Source organism: Lynx rufus, unplaced genomic scaffold (assembly GCF_022079265.1).
Source record: "Lynx rufus isolate CCGP_SWC_20201006 ecotype Redwood Valley unplaced genomic scaffold, mLynRuf1.p SCAF_3, whole genome shotgun sequence".
NCBI classification, from domain to species: Eukaryota; Metazoa; Chordata; class Mammalia; order Carnivora; family Felidae; genus Lynx; species Lynx rufus.
In genome coordinates, this window is record NW_025814845.1 from 122227988 (window position 1) to 122252413 (window position 24426).

Below are 24426 nucleotides of genomic sequence, written 5' to 3' on the forward strand. Positions count from 1 at the left end.
TGTATTAAAAAAAATCTATGAAAATCATGTATGTAATTTTAACAATATTTTCAGATAAGCCAAAGATGCAAGATTGTGAAGCTAGAAAATTTCCCAAGACTGGGACTAATCCTGAAATACATGCTGCTTAAAATCAAATTTACTGCAAAGGCATGTGAGTGCAAGGCAAAGTTTTCTTTAATAATAAAAAACAAACACTGCACTCTATTCACCTCAACCTAAGCAAAGAGTATAATAAATGCATTAATCGAGTATACTTTTATTGACTGAATAAAATTCAAGATATTTAAACATAAATAGCCGAAATCCTACATTTCTATTCCAGTGCTAAAAAATAATGTTTTACACAGTTTACTATGTAATATTATAAGATGAAGAATGGTAGAATGAAATGGTAGTTATTATTGCTATAGGTAGTCATAAAGAGGCTTGGGACAGAGATGTTTTAAATATTAATATTCCTAAAATCACTTAAATCAATTTAACACTCTTTAGTGGTTTATTTAGAAGCATGATTTATTTTATATTTTGCAACCAATGCCTTTGATCAGCTCTGAAATAACATATGAGCTGAAAATAAAATGGCAAAACAAATTGCTGCTAGCATTCTTATAGTAAGCTTTAGGTTTTATACGATAAACTAGAAAATTACCATTATATTTGGCATTTTCAAATTATTTATCAATATTTCGAAATGGAGAATTATAGAGCCCAGAAGCAATGGTGGAGATCATTTCCATAATAACTTGCTAGTTGCTCTGCTTCCTGGGCCCTGCCATTCTCCACGCTGGTGTCCCCCCATTTAGCAACTGTGACCTGCCCCAGTCCCCTGTCCCCAGGGCCATTTCTGTCCCTATTCTATCAGGGCAGAAGCTTGCCATCACATCAGTCTGCCACAGATCATATTCTGATTTGACCTCTATTAAGGTGACCAGGCTTTTTCCATGTGCCTTGACATGTGTCCCAGACCCTGGGGCAGCACCCCCATCTTGTTCTTCTTACCTAAATCTCTGTCTTGGTGCTGGTTGGGTCCTTATTTACTACAAAGCTGAAGACCTACCTTGTGGCCTCAGTATGCTCTCGTCAGGAGTGCCACTCCTAAGTCTCAGTCCCTGTGGCTTGGTGCTTGTCCCTTGCCAATGGCAGTCACTACCACTTATGGAGCAAAAGCTACATATGTGGAGTGTTTTATATTCACGGTACATTTAATTTTCACAGAGCCCTCTGAGATAAATATCAATATTCCCATTGTACAAATGAGGTAAATTAAGTGTAGAGAGGTTGAGTAACTTGCTCTGGTACACACAGTCCTAGGGTTGGAGAAGAAGAAGAGATTTGAACTGGGTTTTTTGGACTTTGTCTCCTGCTCATTTTGTCCTTGTGCACTGTGATATGCCTGCTGCTGGTTACCCTTGAGCATGACTTTGCAGATCTAGACCCTCAGTTACAGCTTACTACCTGCTGGCACCCTTCCCAGAATTCTCCACTCACCTACAAGGTACCCAGTGCAGCCCAATGTCTGACATTCTACATGTTAACCTCATGTTTGCCTGGTTACGGCTTTATCTATTACCAGCTGCTGTTTTTCATCCTATGAACTAATTATAATAGCTAATAATTGTTAATACTGAGTATTTATTATTTCTTTCCCCTGACTGCAGTGACTTCCCACCTTTGACTCAGAAGAAAACCTGCCTCACTTTATAATGGCCCATAAGGCCTTCCACGACCCCACCCCTAATCCTCTGACTTTGGTTCCCATTACTCTGCTTCCCTTTCGCTTCTCCTTGGCCTCACTAGCCCCAAGCCTCCAGGGCTTAGGCTTGGTGTCTTGGAGTTTTGGCCTTGACCTTTCCCTCTGCTTGGAATGAACTTCCATCAAATATCTGCATAGCTGAACTCTCATCTGCTCCCAGTCTTTCTTCAAATGTCAACTTCTCAATGAGGCCCTTTCTGATCACCTATTTAAAACTTCCCCTACTCACCACTTGTTTAGACACTCCTGACTCATTCTTTTCTATTTTTTTTCTTGTCTATAACATGCTTATTACTGTCTAACATGCTATCTAACTCACTTATTATTTTTAATCTCCATTGTCTGTCTTTCTCCAATGGGATGATGCTCCATGAGGACAAAGATCTTTGTTTTGCTGTTGATATATTCCAAGTGTCTAGAACAGGGCCTGGCAAGAGGTGCTCCAAAACTATTTGCTGGATATGTCCCAGATTGTTCTTAAGACTAGGGGTGCCTGGGTGGCTCAGTTGGTTAAGCATCTGACTTTAGCTCAGGTCATAATCTCATGGTCCGTGGGTTTGAACCCTGTGTTGGGCTCTGTGCTGACTGTTCAGAGCCTGGAGCCTGCTTCGGATTCTGTGTCTCCCTCTCTCTCTGCCCCTCTATTAAGGTGACTCATACTCTGTCTCTCAAAAATGAATAAATGTTAAAAAAACAAAAAAAGGACTACACATATTAAGTAACTAAATCTTCCCAACACTCAGGAGCAGGCATTATTATTATTCTTATCTCTTTTTAAAGGTAAGAAACCTGAGGCACAGAGAAATAAAGCCAATAGGCCAAGGGTCTTATCTGACCCTTTCTCCCACCTCAGTGCCAAGACGCTGCCTGATAATGTCACCATAAAGGTTAGGCCTCAAGTTCTGGCTCCTTTGGTACCACCTGTCCCACCGTCAATCAAGATTTTAACAATGGCATCCTGTAACAATGTTGTGAAGGAAAATGAACAAGATGTAACGACTTGTCCGAGACCAAAGAGCTTATGACAAAACTACCACCAGAAGGCAGAATGTCTGACTCCTAATTTGGTGGCCTTTCTGATATTTTTGAAAACCAATTCTGAAGATTCTAATAATTGCCTGGATGGTAGTGTTCCATTTCCACATAATCTATTATAATAAACAATTAAAAAGTAATTTTGGCTTTGCAACCTTGTAACAAGTATTAATGATTATTTACATAATATTTTAAAAGGAAAATGTTTATTTTGGTAATGTCTGTGATATTATAAACATATAAAATGAACATAATAAACAGTCACTCTGCTGTAAGCTAATATAAGCTCATAGGGAAAATGAATATGTTTAATTAAATTTAGGAAAAATATATAGTTAAATCATTTGCAGAACAATAATAAGGACCAATAAACCATTATCACTTCACTATTCCACTGGAATTTTCATCAACAGGCTATATTAATAAATATCACGTTCATTTTACAAAGTGGGATGCTGAGAGACTTAGCTATGATCTGTTAAGTCAGCAATGGCAGCAGGGATGCCATAATCCTTGCACAAACACAGCAAATCATACTTCTATTATTCTTTAGTATTCACCTGCATTTTTTGTGGGAGGACAGTATGGCAGACATAGATGGAAGTACTTTTTGCATGTTAATCCCTTTAATCCTCACAACCACTCTATCGGTTAGTTGCTAGCATTTCCTTACATTGCAGGTGAGGAAAGTGAGGCACAAGAGAGGTGAGGTGACCCACGTATATGTCACAGGATTAGAAGTGGCAGGACCAGGCTCTGGAGTTAGGCAATGTGACTCTAGGGGCTACGCTTGTAATCACTACATCATACTGTGATCATGCTTAAGACGGGAACAGAGAGCATTGTAATCTACCAGAAGGACCCTATCTTTCTCCCCCTATTTTGTTTATCCGAAAATTATAAACATTCTGCCTACTAGATCTTTCTGTGGAAAACCTAACAAACAGCATTTTTTATGCTCTTTCCCTTGCATTTACTAAGGGATGCTGGTTGATAGCCAATTTGCATCAGTAGCAAGAAGAGATTCAGGGTTGTAGGAAAAATATGTTGAACACACTGCTTTTGAAAAAGAATTCTTACGGGGCGCCTGGGTGGCACAGTCGGTTAAGCGTCCGACTTCAGCCAGGTCACGATCTCGTGGTCCGTGAGTTCGAGCCCCGCGTCAGGCTCTGGGCTGATGGCTCAGAGCCTGAAGCCTGTCTCCGATTCTGTGTCTCCCTCTCTCTCTTCTCCTCCCCCGTTCATGCTCTGTCTCTCTCTGTCCCAAAAATAAATAAATGTTGAAAAAAAAAAAGGAAAAGAATTCTTACAAATGTATTAACTCTAGTGCTGCTAGATATGTCATTGACATCTAGAGAAAACAAGACAAATTCAGCTATGGAGTTAAGTCATGACCAATGAAGAATCCACAATACTCCATTATCTATGCCAATGGAAGGTAAGAGAGAGATGGGAGATGGAAATGTGAGGTGAGAATTCCTTACATCTCTTTCCCTGGAGAAGCTACAAAATAGCGGGTCATTCCTAGCGGGATGCCACTTAATAGTTCCACTTCTGTGTTCCCAAACTCTATGCCTATTCTGAACTGGCCTGATAGCAGACAGGTGATTCTTATTCTAAGTTTCAATTGTTATTGAATAATAATTTCTACTGGACAAGAATTACAAAATGTTATTTATGCCAACAAGTAATTCATTAAATGGAATAGGTGAGAATGTTATTAAAAGTGTATACATGTGATTTATGTATATCACATATATTTAAATGACTTTAAAAATGAGTTGTGACAGCATTAGCACTTAGGAGCATGGCTCCAGTCTTGGCTCGGCATTTGCTAGCTTTGTGACCGTAATCAAGTCATTGAATCTAAGTCTCAGCCTTCTTCATCTGTGAAATGGGAGTAAGAGTAAATAGAAAATACTAATAAGATCTGCCTCTTAGGGATTGTGTGAGTATTAAATGAGGTAAAACACGTAAATAATAAGGTTGGGTAGAGTTGTAGACCCATAGCATACAAAGGCACGCTAGTTGTTACTGTTATTCATGATGATGCTATTCTATCTGGGCTCATTTGATTTCATTTGGTTTCATAGGACAGAAACCACCCCAATCTAATTTAGGCAAAATGGTAAACTAGGGACCCAAATGCTACCAGAAATTGCACTCTCCCTTTCTCATCTTGTTTTCTCTCTGTTAGTTTTACTCTCTCAGCCCACCATCCTCCGTGGCTCTGGCAGCATCCAGGCTAACTCCTTACCAAGGAAGACTGGCTCTGATTTAAAAACAATAGAAAACAAACTTATAGGTAAGCAATCCGATTGGCTGAGCTTGTCTAGAGACCTTCCTCTAGAGATTTGCTTCATTGGAGCAAGGAGTGGTGGCGGTGAGATCTGTAGCCCCAAGGTTAGAGACAAGACCGTAGCCAGCAGAAAAGCAATAGTGGTAATGGTGTAATGTTCTGAGAAGACAAGGATAACGGAGGTCTTCCAAATTGCTGTTAAAAAGTCCTCTGCTTAGCTGCTTCTCCCTCTGTGACTTTATCTCATTTAACATTACTATCCTACTTTGGATTAATTGAACAAAAAGCTTCAAATTCTTTGTCTCCATCTTGTCTCTGTATGTTCATCTACCAGCCAGAAAACACTGTAAAATTGTAAAATGTCTCTCAAATGTGTCCGTTATGAGCTACACCACACCACCCGAGTTCAGAGCTCATTATTCCTCACCTGAAATATTTTAGAAGAGCCCTTAAACTGGTTTTCCTTCCTCTACTTTCTCTTTTCAGTTTGTCCTACACACAACTGCCAGGCTATCTTCTAAAACCAGTTCCTGCCCTACTTAGGCCTGTGAGGATCTCATCCCACTGCCCTATCTTTCCAGCTTCCCCCCACCAACAGCCCCGGTCCCTCAACACCAATACTCCAGCGTGACTGGAATGCATTTTCTGCCCTCCTGGGCCTTTACTCATGCTGCTTCTTTTACCATGTATTTTGAAAGGTTCAATTCAAATGTCATCACCTCAATCTCCAAATAAGATGAAGCTTCCCTGTTGCTTCTCTAGATCTTGATCCCTATTACAAGTATGCCACAAGTCTGTGTTGGGTGTCTATTTCCTTTATGGACAATGCAGTCCTGCTGCATGGTAAATATCTACCTGAGCATAAAGAAACTGCCCAGACCTACATTCAAAAATGTGCATCAAACTGAAGTTGAAAACAAACAACATCCTTCGTTAATATAGTTATTAGCATTTCTTGCTCATACAGACTTTGGTCACATTTACTCAGGATACCAAAAACTCTATAGCTATATTTTTTCCCCTATTTTGTTGTTTTTGCTTTGAAGTCATATGATTATTTTTTGAATAATTTATTATTTATTGGGTCATCTTTAAATGCTCTTTACTACTTGTTAAGCTTTTAATAACTTGTCTTGGTGTTTTGGGTTGAGACGAGCTGCTGAAATGACCAGCTGCTATGATCAGTCCTATGCTGAAGGTTTTTACTATGAATAGTTTACATACAACCTACTGAAAACATTCATTGAAGTCTTTAAATTTTAATGGAATGAAAAGAAATAGTAGTTTACTTTTTTATTATAAAATTAGTATATGGTAATTGCAGAAAATTTGGAGCATACAGATCCATCACTTTCCCCAAAACAGAAAATTAAAGTCATCCATTATTCCAGCCCCCACAGATGACCAACAAAAACAATCTGGTGTTTCTAGTATCTGCATTTATACATATGTCTTATATATGTGTATGCATGTATGTAAATACACATGAGTGTGGTCATAATGTACATTGGTTTATACCCTGATTTTTGGCTTAATACATTGATAATACTTTTATTATTATAAAAATACTTACTTTTGTGTCACTTTTATTGGCTGCATTATTTTGCATCACAGGATACTTGGCGATGTTTAATCAACTTGCTATTGTACATTTACCTTGTTTCTAGATATTTCACCATTATAAACAGTGCTTCTAACATTGTATGTATAAGTTATGGCCAAATCTTTGTATCCTCACCCTGTCATTTTTTTTTAAATTTTTTAATGTTTATTTATTCTTGGGAGAGAGACAGAACACGACAAGGGTAGGGGCAGAGAGAGAGGGAGACACAGAATTCAAAGCAGGCTCCAGGCTCTGAGCTGTCAGCACAGAGCCCCATGTGGGGCTCGAACTCATGAGGCGCCAGATCATGACCTGAGCCAAAGTTGGATGCTTAACCAACTGGGCCACCAGGCACCCCAGGCATCCCTGTCACTCTTGATACCAACTTCCACTTCTAACCACAGTTCTCAGAACCTCACATGCTTGCCAACCTCTGACACTATCTGAATTTTTGATTTTTTGCCTCTAAGTCATGATTTCATGTAAAAGAATATTAACGTTCTTCCCTGAAATGCTCACAAACAAAAGCTGCTATACACATCTATATAATCAATTCTTGATTATTTAGGAACTGAATGTCATTTTGTGGATTTGTTAGTTTCTCTGTTACATTCCTTCTCTTTCTCTCTCCCTGGCCATCACCATTATCATTTAGGGGGAAAAAAAAATAAGGACGACAGAAGACATTCGTGGGAAAAGTAGAGAGTCTTAAAGTAGACTGTTTTACTAGTTAACTAAGCTTTTAAATGTTTAATTAAGGAGGAAGTTAAAATTGTTTCTTAAGTATACTATCAGAAATAGAGTGTTGTGCTATTTTAAAGTCCAGTGTATGTTATTTTTATTGAGCACCACTTATACTGAATAATTTCTAAAATAAATATAGGTGTTAACTGGAGATCAAGTAATTGTCTCCCCTATAGATACATTTGAGACAATTACAGGTAAGTTTTAAGATGTATTACATTTGTCCTTCTGAAGTTACCCCTTGTGTGTCACAGAGGGAAAAATATAATTTGTTTCAATGTATAATGACTTAGTATGGTCCCCACACTATTGTTTAACACATCTAATCCTATAATCATCTCTGGGTTCTTGCCGGTGTGATGCCTCTTCTTCTTTTGCGGCCTCTAGATCAACGTGTGCTAACAGCTGTGCCGTTGCCTCTAGGTCTGTCATACAATTAGTCTTGTGATGAACTATGCAGGTTGCTTTATTGCTCCAGAGAACATTTTCATATGCTAGGCCTTGAACTTTAAGGGGTATACATACATTATGTTCCATATGTCACTATTCGGTACAGTTGATTAGGGTACTCAATTTTTGGAGTCTGGAAGTTCATCCTCTTTAGAATGAACGAAGTAAAAATAATTATCCTTCTCTTCATTTTCTCACAAAAAGAGTATCAGAAGTTTTTGCGCTATTTCTTAAGATGTGATTGATTGGAAACAAAAATTTCAGCAGTTTTGTAAAGAGCTACTCTACCAGCACCTTCTTTTTACAATGAATAATCAACATCATCATGCAGCTAAAGTGGCATTCTACATCTCAAGGGGATCCAAAACCAGCTTTCATATTTCAAAACAAACAAACAAAAAACCCAATACATTTTATGGCTAGAAAATCAGTTTTTATATTAATTTAGGCCATGAACTTTCTTTCCTGACATAAAACATCTCTTCCTTTTCACAAGTGTCTATGACTTTAAATTTTTGCCTACAGATTCCTGTTTAAAAAAAATCAGGTTTTCTTTTTTTTTCAGTATTCTGATTTTCCTATAATGCATTTGTCATTTAAATGACAAATACTATAATTTATATGACAAATACCATAATGTATTCATCATTTAAAAAGAAGAAAAAAACACACACAATGCTATTTTACTAGGCTGTAACATTGTAAAAAAAATAGAAAAATTAAATAGAAAAAATTTTTAAGAGAGTTCAGCTCCCCATTAATGAGAAAATTAAAAAAAAAACATTCAGTTTACTAAGATTCTAGTCTGCAAACAATCTTTCCTACAAAAATTTATATGAAATTATTACTGTAATGTTATCTGTTTTAACATCTTATAAAGGTCATGACTTTAAATACAGAGATAACAGTAGCAAAATTATTAGTAAAACATTTTACATTTGCATAATCTCCAAATTACTAAAACATATTTTTCATGAACTTCTTAACATGTTTTTCCAAGTGAAGCTAACTGTTCAAATGGTATTAAATAAGATATGAAATACATGTTTATACCATGCCTTAAATTATTGCTTATAATAATTTTGAGTAATATAATTTGATGCAATTTGGAGATAATTTTTTTTAATTAGGCAATATGACTATTTTCTTCTATGGGTGTTTTTCTAATCCTATCACTTTTCTTTTGCTTGTCAGATATTTTGAACATTTCTCTATTAGCAAAATGTATAGAATGGAAAGGAAGTAACTGCTATTTGTGTACTGGCAGGGGTGCATGTGGCGGGTGGGGGGGGGGGTGATGCTGAATAGAAGGAGATCCGTGTGGCAACAATTGGGGGAAATGGGATCTGTAACAGCTGCTCCTTTTAGATTCCCAAGAAGGAGACTGCCTGAGGTGGGTCATGGGACAAAAGGATAAAACGGATGAAAACTCTGATGCAAAGCAGGAAAATGACTGCTGAGACCCCTGAGCTTACACCTGAATCGTCTCAAGCTGAGTGGCGAGCCCTCTTTAGCATGCTTCAGAAGCTGGTGATGAACTACACAGTACCAGGAGGCAAACTGGCTGCAAGCAGAATTGTCTGCATGTTTTGTATAATAACCAGCGGTCCTCTGGGGAAAGGAGGCCATGATTTCCTCTGTGCCAGCATCTGAGCTCCCCTCAGATACTGAGGCCATTAAACAAGAACAGAAGGGTCAATTTTAGGTAATGATTTCTAATTGGCAAGTAAAGACAACTTCTATTTAGTGGGTAGTGAAGAGCTCTGGTCTTTAAAGAAAGAAATTACTCAAATTCCTTTTTTTGGATAAATGCCATTTTTTTTTCACTCAGGGACAAGTTATTAATATATTAATAATAAAGATTTTTCTATAGAATGTCAGTTTATTACATTTCCATTATAGAAATATGTGCCAATACAAAGATAAACTTAAGCCCTTTGTAATTTACATATGATAAATTTAGTAAATTACAGTTGAGAAATAAGTATAAAGCAGCACTCTGAACAGATACTCAATAAATGTTACCTACCCGAGAATCACTGCTATCATTACTCAGTGCTAATTATATCATAGCCTGTGGTAATAATAGCATCTTACATGTAAAAACTGTTTATAGTCTAAAGTGTAAAAACATATGGTTTTTCCATTTGATCTTCACAAAGATACAGCAAAGCTGCCATTGCCACCTATTTCACAAATGATACCGAGCCTCTCAGAAGTTAAGTGACTAAACTAAGGTCAATAGCTAGTATGTGGCACACGGGACTAAGATCCAAGTCTTCTAGCCCACATGCTAGCACCCCACATGCTCTTTCTATAAAAAACAGTTACTGTCCATATAAAGATTACACATCAAAACCTACTGTCAGCTCAAATGTTTGACCACTTAACAATTAGAGAGCTATTGCTATATACACTTGAACTGCATTACATAAAGCGGTCTTTATCATGTAATATAGCTCCTAAATAAACTCCTTCTTCAACATCTTTGATACAGCCTTTCACCGACACATTTAGCATTTTATTCTATGCTTACTATTTGTTTGGGAATACTTGGGCCTAGAGCAAAAGTCAGAAATCATGATTTTATAGATGTCTGACCATCTAGCACTCGGGAAAATAATTCTTTTCTGCATAGTAATGGTGATACAATAGTCATGGGTTTCTATATGTTAGATCTTATGCCACAAACTTTACATACATTTTCTTACTTAATTCTCACAAAGCTGTACTGTGGTAGGGGGTAATAGTACCCCCATTTTATAGATGAAGAAGCTAATAGTCCAAAAGGTTCATTTGCTTGTGCAATGTCACATGGTGAAGGTGGCAGCAAAGCTGGGATTCTGTTCTCCACCAGCCCGATTTAACATTTTGTTGCCCTCACCCTCCAAAGAATTGTTAAATATACTTCGAAAAGCCTGTTGAGAGTGCCTTATTCCAGAAATGCTAGTATTTACTGCCTTTACTTCATGCAAAATTCTAATAATCAAAGATATGGTAGCAGATGTGAGTGTTTGTATCCATCCCAGGCAACTCTAACCAGGTATCCTGGTACCATAGTAAATTGGTTCCAAAGAGTCCTTTACCTGGAGCTGGAAGCAGACAGGAAAGGACAAAAGTGCAGATGCACAGAAGCAAATGCTCTTATGGACAGACCCATTCAGTCCACATACAGTAGTAGGTATGGTCCAGCAGAAAAATTGATCATATCATCATATACTGTGCATGTACAGAACTTGGCAGGGTTGAAGTATTTGAACTAATGCACAAAGGATCTAAAGGAAGACAGAGCCTCTGAGAGCCTCTTTCTTGACCTCTTCTTTGCCTTGGCTCCTTTACTTTCTTTCCCTCTCTCTCCACTTACTACTTTTTCTTTATATTTTTTTCTTATGACATGTAGTGTTCAAGCATCTGTCACATATAGTGCAAGAGAATAAAAAATGATTAAAGCAAGAGTATCTGCTTCCTTTCCCTTCCCAGTCTACTCACTATGGCATGACTACCTCGGCATTTCTTCCTTTCTCCCCAAACCAGCCCCACCCTCAGTGTTTTTTTTTTTTAATTTTTTTATGTCTATTTTTGAGAGAGAGAGAGAGACAGAGTGTGAGCTGGAGAGGCCAAGAGAAAGGTAGACACAGAATCCAAAGCAGGCTCCAGACTCTGAGCTGTCAGCACAGAGCCCAATGCGAGGCTCAAACTCATTCATGGACCACAAGATCATGACCTGAGCTGAAGTCGGATGCTTAACTGACTGAGCCACCCAGGCACCCCTAGGTGGGTGGATTTTATCATGCAGATCAGAGTTATAATCTGCAGTGGGAGGGGAGTATCTGTGTAAGATATAGAAATGAGCCTGCTGAAGAGCCACCATTTCTTGATCTGGAAGAGAAAAGAGGCAAAAAAGAAGCACAGAGGAAAAGGAGAGCAGTGGTGAACCATGAGTGAGTGGAAGACAGGAGGGAACTTTGGGTTTAGGGAGTGACATGAAATTACAGGCTTCAGAATATCTAGAGACAATTGAAATTTTTTTAAATGGAAGGAGAGAGGATTTAAAAAAAATAATATTGCTGGGAGTTAAGAATTTTATCTTTTACTGTTCTTTGAGGACAAGTAAATAGAAATTGAAATTACTTTTCCTCTAGCTTGCTGGATTTTTAATATGATATCATACTGAGGGTGAAATGTGAGGAACTCAGATTTATTTGGGTTATGTAATGGTTTCAGTAGTAGATAAAAGTCTTCACTGGTAAAAGTGACCAAAAAGAAAACTTGTTTTATGTATGTTACTGTGGACTCTGGCAAGGTATGTCAGCTGGATTGTCATTTGGATCAAGAACCCATTTCTCCCAAGGATGGCGTGACTTTTAAAGAAGAAAGTAACAAACTAAATGGAGAAAGGAACTAAATGGGAATAACTGTAAGAATTGTCTCCCCCCAAACTTTGGTCAGCTAAACAATACAAATCAAATAAATCATTCTTTGTTAGAAATGCCTTCTGATATATAATGGCTTTCCCTTTGTTTGTATATATGGAATTGAAAGAAAAATAAAATTTAATTACAATTACCTAGTGACACCTTAAGAATGTATCATTTTACAAATATAATCCATATCCTTCATTATTAATATTTATCAATAATCTGTGAGTTTTTTGAAACAATCTATGAGTTGCTAGAATATTAGTGTAACTATTTTTTCTGATACATTATTTATTTGCATTTTGCAAATATGAGATGCTGCTGATAAAGCGAGAGATTTAGGTTAACCATGAGTTTAGGTTAACACTAATGTTGGAAGCATTCTAAGCTATTATAAAGATGCTGACATGTATGCAAATATAAAGATGGCTACTGTTTTATATATGGAATAATTAAATAATATAGTACATGTGATGAATTTTATACTATAAAAGCAAATGAAGTATCAATATGATGAATTTTGCTTTCATAGTATAATTTTTGATAGGCTACATTATTGCTAAATAATAAGAAGCAAACAATTCACTGAATGTACTGAAGATTGTTAAAGTTGGTGTTCCTAAAATTATTACGCGGAGTGGAATATTTAGAAAGGAAGAAAATTCATGCATAAAACACAGTGCTAAGGGAGGCCCTTTCTTTCTCTTAAATTAATTTTACGGTTGTAGTATTTGATTGTGGAAGTGTGACCAACTTTGCAAAAGCCTTGAATGTGATTTTTAGTAAGGTACTTTTCTCTTTGAAATTTTAGGACTTCATAAGATACATTTACCTACTAAGATTCAGAATTTACTCTACTTGGAACATGTGCAGGTCTAAATTGATGATGGCCAAAGGGAATTACTATTTCTTTTCTCAGCACCTGATAAATGCAGGTAGCATTCTCGCCTTTAAATGTCAGGGTCTCTGTGACCTCCTGCACAGGTTTATTAGAGTAACTACCACTTCTCTTCTCCAAATACCTTTTTCTCATTGGCAGGGATTTCAACCCTAAATAAATCCATTATTTAGGGTCTTAGTTTAACCTAGTTCTGTCATCCAATAAAGAATGCTTTATCAACAAGGAATGGATGACCAGAATATTTATATGCTTGTCAAAATATTCTTCTATTACATGTATTAATCATTTATTAATAAATTAAAACCCTTAAATTAAGATCCATTAGCAAAATTTCAAAATCCTTCTGTTTCAGATAATCAGAACTATTAATCAGTAATATTTACTCGTGACAGGTTTCTCTAAGCCAAGTTTCTTTGAACAAATCATGTAAATATCTTTAAACAGATGAACAGTATTGAAAGGGAGAAATTCATGAGAGAAAGAGGTTGAATGTAGAGGCAAGGTATTAAAAATCGGAAAATATTTCAAATTACAAGCTTAATACACAAATGAGAGAATAAAAAGAGTATATGGACTTGAAACCAAGAATTAAAGATAGATGCAATATGAAAAGGGAAGGGAAATGCTCAGTCTAACTGTCTGCTATCTCAGGCTGGCTGCAACATGACCAAGCTGATTTCAGGGCATTCTTGCCCCTCTCCACAGCCACACTGTGACAACAACACCATCAGTGCCTTAAAACAGATAAAGATAGTGTTGGTCATACTGCACAGGGTGGGTAAGAAGGATAAAAGAGAATTTCAAAAGAAAAAAAATTGTATGTTGAATGTTTACTTTGTGATTAGGTAACTGGGCAGATATCTCATCAATCAATCAGGAAATCAGTCCTATTTAGTAATTGATCAAGTAATTTTTTATACTAGATTCACTAAAGAAGGAGTGCTCTGTCTTATGGGTTTCTAGCCCCCTTTATCTCTGAAAGGAAGCAGGGAAAGTGGCTAAAGTAAGACATTAGAAGAAAAAGACATGGTTTTCAAATGGAAATGAAAGCAAGATGTCAGGTTTTGTGGAAAGCTGTTTTATTACAAAGCAAAAACAGGCTGCCCTCTAAAATCAACCTAAGCTAGAAGACCTCCATGCCCCAAATCAGGTACAACTGCTCATGTCGGTTTTCCGTTCCAACCACATCCCACTCCAGCTTCTCATTCCTTGATGATTCCTTGGTACTTGTTCCCTGCCTCCTGTCATACAGCCCTGAATCTGATGCCTTCTTGACTTTGCTTTTGGCATCTTACTTACAGGTCTGACAACAGATCCTTCATTGGCCCTGCAGCTCTACCTATGGACTTGGCCCAAATTTTAAGCTTGGTTCCTGCAATTCCTCAGTTCTGAGTGAGCTGTATTCCAAAAAGACAACAATATTCTACCACAAGCAAGACTCGGGCTCTGAAGACAGGCTTCATTCTTCCGAACTGCAAAGGCTAGTCTTGACTGTGGCAGTGAGCCTTGGAGCCTGGAATATGGCCTTCCTGGTTTCCCAAAGCCTCCGCCCTGGCTGGAGAATTAAATGACAAAAATTAACTGACCCTGACTCTAACTGAGGTATATGCCTGGGGGAGGGGGTCGAGGTCTGACTGGAAATCTCTGCAAGGAGCTCTCTCCTTCCAGCCCAAAACCTGGGATAGGAGGCAGGAGGGGTTTGCATAATTCTGTTTTTAGACATGCCTGGTTTCCTTGGCTTGTATGTGATCATCTATTCCTGGTTTTCTTCCCAGTTCCCTGGATATCCCTGCTTAATCTCCTTTGCACCTACCCCCTCATCCAGCCGGCCCTAGGCCTTTTTCATTCATCACTATCAACTCTCTTTAGGAAATCTCCACTCCACAGCTTCAATATGCTGACAGCTTACATATCAAATGTGGATAAAATCTCACGTTTAGACTTCCCCTTGGGCTGTAGACCCACATATATCACTGTTTGATCTCTCCTTGGATAATTGAAAAACTCAAATTCACCATAATCAAAAGTGACCTTCCCATTTCTCCCAAGCCTGGGTATCTGTTAGCATTCCCTCTCAGTGAATGACACCAGCAACCATCAAGTTTCACAGCCAGGCTCCTAGTGCCCATCTGGGCACCTCTAACTCCCTCACTTTCCATACTTAGTGTATTTTTTTTAAGTTTTATTTATTTATTTTTGAGAGAAAGGGAGCACAAGTGGGTGAAGGGTGGAGAGGGAAAGGGAGACAGAATCTGAAGCAGGCTCCAGGCTTTGAGCTGACAGCAAAGAGCCCGACGTGGGACTTGAACCCACGAGCTATGACCTGAGCCGAAGTCGGACACTTAACCGACTGAGCCACCCCAGCGCCCCCTCTGTACTTAGTCTATCACCAAGTCCTTCATAACTTCCAAAATGACTCTCCTCCATCTTCACTACTACCACTAAAGTCCAGAGCAAAAATAATAAAAGCTAACAATTACCAAAGGCATATTATATACAAGGCAGACACTCTTTTAAAACTCTATATAAATGGTCTCTCCTAATCACCCTATGTATTAGTTTCCTAACACTGATGTAACAAATCACCACAAACTAAATGGCTTAAAACAAAAGAAATCGATTCTTTCATAGTTTTGAAGACTAGAAGTCTGAAATCAAGGTGTTAGCAAAGCCGTGTTCCCTCCAACAGCTCTGGGGGAAGATTCTTCCTGCCTCTTCCAGCTTCTGGTGGCTCCAGGCATTCCTTGACCTGGGGCAGCATGGCTCCAAGCTCTGCACCATCTTCACATGCCTATCTCCTCTGTGTGTGTCTTCCTGTCCTCCTTTTCAAATCTCCTTTCTACCTTTTTCTTACAAGGCCCCTTGTCATTGGATTTAAAGCCCACCCAGATAATCCAAGGTGATCACCTCATCTCAAGGTCCTTGACTTAATTATATCTGCCAAGACTCTTTTCTCCAATAAGGTGAAAATCACAGGTCCCAGGGATTATGAAGTTGACATTTGGGGGCCACCATTCAACCCACTATACCCTAAAAAGTAAGTAGAGTTATTAGTCCCACTGAATAGATGAGGCAATTGAGACTTAGAGAGTTTAAGGTCCTTGCCCAAGGTCACACAGTTAATATTAACAGGAGATTCATGTTTATTTGGTTTATGGTTTCCATACTTTCAGAAAAACAATTTCAATATCTTTCTGAAAGGAGTAACAGTTTCAAGAAATGTGTCTCTTAGATGCCAAGTACTGCTTCTTCAATCCATTCATTACTAGACTACACCACTACTGCTATCTTCTAAAAATAAAGGTCAGACCCAGTGCCTGGCATGACGTCTGTCATGTAGACGGTGCTTAATAAACAGTTGTGAATAAATCAATGTGATCATGTCGCTAGCCTCGTCAAAAGTCATTAAAACTCACACATTGCTTAAAATATGAATTTCACTATCCTCCACAAAGCATAAGACCCTCCAACCGTCCATAAACTTGAAAAAATAATCATTTTGGAAGGAGGACAGTCTTCCTAAGAATAGCCAGAAGTTGTGCAAAAAGAGATTGATAAATTTGGCCACAAATATATCTAAAAGTTCAGCATGGAAAAATTTCATAAGTCAGGTCAAAAAACAATGACCTGGAAAAATATTCACAACACATATTACACATATGTGCATTTCCAAAGGAAGCAGGTACCTTCATTTATTACTGTAGGAATGTAAACTGATGAAGCTTCTTTGAAGGGAAGTTTAGAAAAAAAATGTAATTCATCTCTTCTCTGATCCAGCATTTCCAGCTCTAGAAATTTATTGAGTAGATCATCTCTCACTTTGGCACAAAGCTATTCACTGCTACACCCTTTGCAATAAAACCTGATTGGAAACAATCTAAATGCCCACCAACATGAGATGATTAAATCCATTATGGTACAACTATAAAATGGGACACCAGTGGCCCTTCTAAAATGAGGCATGTCTATATGCATGAGTGTGGAAGAAGTTAACTCCAGATGCAGAACACTAGATATAAATGCCACAATTTTGTAAACAACAAAAAGAACACATAGGTATATGCACTTATATGCTATACACATATATGAATATTCTTGGAGGGGTAAACCCAAAACTTGTTAACTGCATTTGCCTTTGAGGAAAGAACTACAGGACCGAGTGCCAGGATGGAGGGAAGATTTATTTTTCACTGTAACCTCTATTATGTTGCTTGAATTTATTTTACCCTGTGTTTTTGCATTGCTCATTAGAGAGAGAGCGAGAGAGAGAGAGAGAGAGAAACAGAGACAGAGAATTTATAAGCTAGTTTTCACCTAATTTTCCGACTTGATTTCATATTTGCACCTGACAATTCATTGCTTCCCAAACATACCGAGTACGTTCACAGTCAGAGTGTGTGTGTGTCTAATATTTGATATTATCCTCAATACCCTCACTTTCTGTCTATAGAAATCCTGCTCCTTAAAAGCTCCCTGTGCAACCTCCCTGATCTTCAGTGTTGGAACCAACCACTCTTAACCTCTGCACTCAGAAAACCCCTGTTCAGGAAATACAAATCAAAACCACACTCAGATATCACCTCACGCCAGTCAGAGTGGCCAAAATGAACAAATCAGGAGACTATAGATGCTGGAGAGGATGTGGAGAAATGGGAACTCTCTTGCACTGTTGGTGGGAATGCAAATTGGTGCAGCCGCTCTGGAAAACAGTGTGGAGGTTCCTCAAAAAATTAAAAATAGACCTACCCTATGACCCAGCAGTAGCACTGCTAGGAATTTACCTAAGGGATACAGGAGTACTGATGCTTAGGGGAACTTGTACCCCAATGTTTATAGCAGCACTCTCAACAATAGCCAAATTACAGAAAGAGCCTAAATGTCCATCAACTGATGAATGGATAAAGAAATTGTGGTTTATATACACAATGGAGTACTACGTGGCAATGAGAAAGAATGAAATATGGCCTTTTGTAGCAACGTGGATGGAACTGGAGAGTGTTATGCTAAGTGAAATAAGCCATACAGAGAAAGACAGATACCATATGTTTTCACTCTTAGGTGGATCCTGAGAAACTAACAGAAACCCATGGGGGAGGGGAAGGAAAAAAAAAAAAGAGAGAGGTTAGAGTGGGAGAGAGCCAAAGCATAAGAGACTCTTAAAAAACTAGAACAAACTGAGGGCTGGGAGGGAGGGAAGGGTGGGTGATGGGTATTAAAGAGGGCATCTTTTGGGAGGAGCACTGGGTGTTGTATGGAAACCAATTTGACAATAAATTTCATATATTTAATAAAAATAAATAATCAATTAATAAATAAAATAAAATGAAATAAAATGAAATAAAAAAAGAAAACCCCTGTTCATCCTGCTTTGAACTATAGTTATGTTTACAAGTTGGCCACCTTTATTAAATTAGCTCCTAAAGGGAAGTGTTGGCCTCTGTGCTCCCCAAAGTACCTGGAACACAGCATTGCTGAATGTATGTAATTTTAACCAAAAATTATTAAGCAGAAGAGTTATCTAGAAAAACCCAAGTTCCCCATGATGTCCCAATTTTAAGGGTGACAGAGAAACATATCTAGCCCAAATGTAAGAATTCTACTTAGCATGATTATCTAAATCAGCAAATGAGAAATTCTCAAAGCTGAATATAAAGCCAATATCATGTATCAGATAAAATTATTACAAGAGTGATATGTGAAATGAAATAGGAGGCTTGAACTATATTAGAGGTAAGACAAAAATGAAGGAAAAGATTTGTTATAATACAGAAAAGATATTTCTTTTTTTTTTAATTTTTTTTTTAACGTTTATTTATTTTTGAGACAGAGAGAGACAGAGCATGAACAGGGGAGGGGCAGAGAGAGAGGGAGACACAGAATCTGAAACAGGCTCCAGGCTCTGAGCTGTCAGCACAGAGCCCGACGCGGGGCTCGAACTCAAGGACCGCGAGATCGTGACCTGAGCCGAAGTCGGCCGCTTAACCGACCAAGCCACCCAGGCGCCCCCAGAAAAGATATTTCTTGACACTTTTTGTTTATTTTAGCCAAACACAAGAAGTCTCATCATAAAATAGGCAAGCACTTATTTTTATCATGAAGCAGGCTACTTCTCAGATTGGAACTAACAGTGATCTACACCTTTGCTACCTCCCCAACCTCCAACTAAAGGTCCACAGCAATGCAATTTGCTCAATTGCTTAACAACCATAGTCTTTTTTAAAGCAAAATTTCCCAAATCATATTATAAGTTTACTGTAATTTGGCTTTCTTTCTTTCTTTCTTTCTTTCTTTCTTTCTTTCTTTCCTTCTTTCTTTCTTTCTATTTACTTTTTGCTATCATTTAAACCCATATCCTGTTGTCCTCAATGATATGGGGAGTGAGCGCAGAGGGTCACTTTACTCCACATATTTAACTTTTATATATCCTAAAGCACTTCATGCTAATTGATTATACATTACTTAACTATAAAAAATAAAACCATTTTTTTTCTGCTTCTAGAATTGCTATTCTGCTTTAGTGTCTCTAAATACATACAGGTCCACCCATTTCTGCTGGGTTTGTAACAACATATAATAAAATAAAATAAACACAATAAAATAAAAACTAAAAGTGGCAATGATTACAAGTTTACTTCAACTTACTGTTAGTGCTGTTTCATACTCTTCAGCAGCTAGGTGTGCTAAGCCCAAGTAATAGGAAGCTTCCCCTTCCATCTTTTTGTCACTTCCTAAAGTTGAAAATGTAGAAACATTGCCATGGAATGAAAGAAGCCCATTACAACAAACAGAATCTTCATTTTTTAAGACAGTAGAAAGTTGTAACAAAGTGTACAGATTTGTGAACAATCCCTGAAGCCTAACTATGTGCCAGTTTTAAAAGGCTGATGTTAATATAATTTACCTGAGTCACAAATGTTAGAGAAAGGTGCATTAGCAATGTATTTAAGAGGCATTTTCCTCTACATACACATACAGCTTAGTAATATTAGTTAGGCATTCCTATGTAATTTCCATACTGTTCCACCCATAAAGACTTAAAGCCATCCTGCATAGCTACTATACATACAGGAAATAATTGGTAAAGGGTATTGCTTTCCATAGTGCACAAACACATATACACAGAGAGACGGACATTCAGTGAGGTTTCTACAGGGCAGATAATTAGCAAATTAAGGAATTACTGTTTTGATTAGGTTCAATTTAAAAGCTATTGGTTAAAACTTGAGTGAAAATGACTGACATCTTGGTACACCATTCCATAGATATTTTGAAATCCAAACACATTTTTTCTTTGCTAATGACTGGTAATGCTTTTCATCATCTTTTCAAAGGAATCTAGTCTTTCTAATTTCTGTGAATGTGTTTTATTCCAGGAATTATAAACATCTTCTTTCCAAAGCAATTATGTGTAGACGTGTAACATGCTTCAATGAGACATACATCATACCACCTAATAAATACATAATTTATTTACATTTATATGCTAAATGTAACATATAAGTCTAATGGGCTTACAAGAACCATTAAAGGCTCTTACTTTTAAAAAGAATACCATCCTTTTTCTACTTTTTGGCTTTTAGTGTTACCTAACTCCTGGGTAATACAAATGCTGGTAGATCTACCCCTGAACTCTGCACTCCAACCATGATGGACTTCATCAGGAGCTCACAGCTCTCCATACTGCATTCACTCTTACCACTCACTGAATTACCACTTGTGGGGGCACTTGGGTGGCTCAGTGGGTTAAGCGTCCATCCGACTTCAGCTCAGGTCATAATCTCACGGTCTGTGGGTTCAAGCCCCACATCGGGCTCTGTGCTGACAGCTCGGGGCCTGGAGTCTGCTTCAGATTCTGTGTCTCCCTCCCTCTCTGCCCCTCCCCTGCTTATGCTCTGTCTCTCTCTCTCTCTCTCTCTCTCTCTCAAAGATAAATAAACATTAAAAGAATATTTGAATTACCACTTGTGAAGCAGTGGCTCAACTGAAAGACTATAAGAAAACAGGATGGCAAATGCCAATGACAGTATTATTATTATTATTCTCAGCAATTTCACTGATTGCAGAGAATAATACCCTCAAGATCTCACCTCAGCAGAGTTGATGATGCCAGTGATCCAGTCTTGGGAATTTTAACTCTTAATAGTTTAGCTGGGTGCTCTTTCTCTGCTCTAAGTTTATGGGTGCTGAGGTTAGGGATGGGACTAAGGAAGGGAAAGATGGGGTAGGAGGGAGAGGCTATCGGGGGAAGTTGACTTTTGGATAATTAAAAGTTGATTATTTATAATTTGCACTTGATCTATTAAATGTTGTCACTGTGTTAAAGTACCAACAGTGGCATGTGTTGATATAGTATCACCATTTGCATCCAATTATATGTAAAGGGCAGCCAAGAAAAGAAAAGAAAAGAAAAGTTGACCTTGTTGATAAAAAGATTTTGAGGTAGCTAATTGGAACAGTCAAGTCACACTAAATATTAGTTTTAAAATAGGATTTAAGCATGAGAACTTTTCCTGCTTACTAATTGAAACACAATCAAGATAAAATTATTAAAGTTGAATGACACATATACCAAAGGAAAAAAGGGCAAAATACTATTTATATTATGTAGTTTATTTGAGTGAGTTACATTAGTATCGGCCTTGCTATCCAAATCAATAATCATTCATGTTAAAGGAAATACTATGTTTTATTTTCAAGACCTAAATTGTCCATTCTTATACTGGTATGTTTATAGCAAATCTAAAGAGAGGGTTATGGGGGTCTAATGGATAGAGACATTGTGTTTGGGAATAACTCAAATGTTCCATTAAAATGTGTCTTAAAACTTCCATTTGTTATTTGGCTAACACATTCACTGATTCATTTATTCACTGAATATTTTTTGAGGACCTATTCTGTGTCAGGCACAGCTATAAGAATTTGGAATACACCAGTAAATTAACCAGAAATATTCTCTGTCCTTGGAGAGCTTACATTTTAGAGGGAAGGGACAGAAAGAGATACAAAATAAATTAACACAGTAAAATTATGTGGTAAATTGTATGATGATAGGTGCTCCAGGAGAAAAAAAAATTACAGCAGGATAAGAGGAAATGAGAGTGCTAAGTGGGGGTAAAGAGAAAAAAGCAGGTTTCAGTATTAAATGCAGTTATCAGGGTGGGCGATCCAACTGAGAAGATGGTATTCACAAGAGAATGAAATTGAGAATAGATAACAAAACATTTGGGAGACTCACAAGGATGTGGAAATTAAACACACTCTTTTTTTTTTTAATTTTTTTTTCATGTTTATTTATTTATTTACTTGAGAGTTGTCAGCACAGAGCCTGATGTGGGGTTAGAACTCACAAACCACGAGATCATGACCTGAGCTGAAATCAACAGTCGGATGCTTAACCGACTGAGCCACCCAGGTACCCCCTACACACACTCTTAAATAACCAGTGGATCAAAGAAGAAATCAGAAGGTAAACTGGATAATACTTTGAAGTGAATGAAAATGAAAAAAAACAACAACCCAAAACTTAGGGGATCCAGCTAAGGCATTGCATAAAGGGACATGTATAGTTACAAGTGCCTATTTTAAAAAATAAGGAACATCTTTCCATCTTATAAAACTAGAAAAAGAAGAGCTAACTAAACCCAAAGCAAACAGAAGGAAGGAAAAACAAAGATTAGAGTCTTTATAATATATATAGGAAGGAAATAATAAAGACTAGAAAAACAACAGAGAAAATCAACAACACCAAAAATTGTTTCATTGAAAAGGTCAATAAAATCGACTAACCCTTAAAGTTAGACTGAACAAAGAAAAAAGAAAGAAGACTCAAGTTACTAAAATAGGGAATGAAAGAGGGAAGATCAGTACACACTTTACAGAAATAAAAAAGGGAATATTATGGAAATTGCATACCAATAAATTAGACAAACTAGATGAAATAGACAAACTGCTACAAAGGCATAAACTACTGAAATTGACTCAAGGAGAAACAGTAAATCAGAATAAATCCATATGTAAAGAAATTGAATTAGTAATCAAACTATTATCCACATAGAAAATTCTAGGCTCAGAGGGCCTCAATGGTGAATTCTACCAAATATTTAAAGAATAATCAATACCGAGTTTTCACAAACTCTTCCAAAAGTTAGGAGAAAACACTTCCCAAATCATTCTATGAAGCCAGTATTATTTTGACATTAAACCAGATAAAGACATCATAAGAAAACTACAAACCAAGATCCCTTATGAATATAGACATGAAAAGCCTCAACAAAATATTAACAAAGTGAATCCACAAAACAAAAAATGGATTATTTTTGACTTCACCAAAATTAAAAACTTGTACTTCAAATAGATACCATCAGAAAGTGAAAAGAAAACCCACCATTTTCAAGTCATATAAGTGATGAAGGTCTTGCACTTGGAATATATAAAGAATATTTAAAACAACTCAATAATAAAAAGACAATCCAACTGAAAATGGACAAAGAATCTGAATAGACATTTCCGCACAGAAGATATGCAAATGACCTATCAGCACACGAAAAGATGCTCAACATCATTAGCTCACAAGGAAATGCAAATTAAATCCACCATGACATACCATTTTATACCTGCTAAGATGACTATAAACAAGAAGGACAGCAAGAAGTGATGGTGAGAAAGTAGGTAAACTGAAACCCTTACACATTGCTGGTAGGAATGTGAAATCGGGCAGCTACTTTGGAAAACTCCATGCCATCTCCTCCGTAAGTTAAACATAGAGTTACCATGTGACCCAGCAATTCCACCTCTAGGTCTAGAGACAAAAGAATTGAAAACTTGTACACAAGTGCTCATAGCAGCATTATTCATAATTGACAAAAGGTGGGAATAACACAAATGTTCAGCAACTGATGAATGGATAAAGAAAATATGATAAAAGCATACAATGTAATATTATTTGGCCATAAAAAGGAACAAAGTAGTAATATATGCTGCAAGATGGATGAACGTTGAAAACATTACACTAAGTGAAAGCAGCTGGACACAAAGGGCACACATTGTATGATTCCATTTATATGAACTTTCTGGAACAGGTAAATCCATAGAGGCAGAAAGTAGATTAATGGTTGCTAGCAGAGAGGAAAAGGAAAGTATGGAGAGTGACTTCTAGCAAGTACCGAGTTAGTGTTTCTGGTTGTACAACTCTGTGAATGTAATAAAGACCAATGAATGACT

At 37.3% G+C, this 24426-nt stretch overlaps 1 protein-coding gene across 1 annotated transcript in view; it reads right to left on the bottom strand.

Moving 5' to 3' along the window:
* The window catches only part of TTC29 (tetratricopeptide repeat domain 29), a 236176-nt gene that overhangs the window by 125342 nt on the left and 86408 nt on the right, over window positions 1–24426 (bottom strand). The window contains exon 6 of the mRNA XM_047090368.1: window positions 19849–19934. Coding sequence (XP_046946324.1) covers window positions 19849–19934 — 86 coding nt within the window. The remainder of the gene's footprint in view (window positions 1–19848; window positions 19935–24426) is intronic.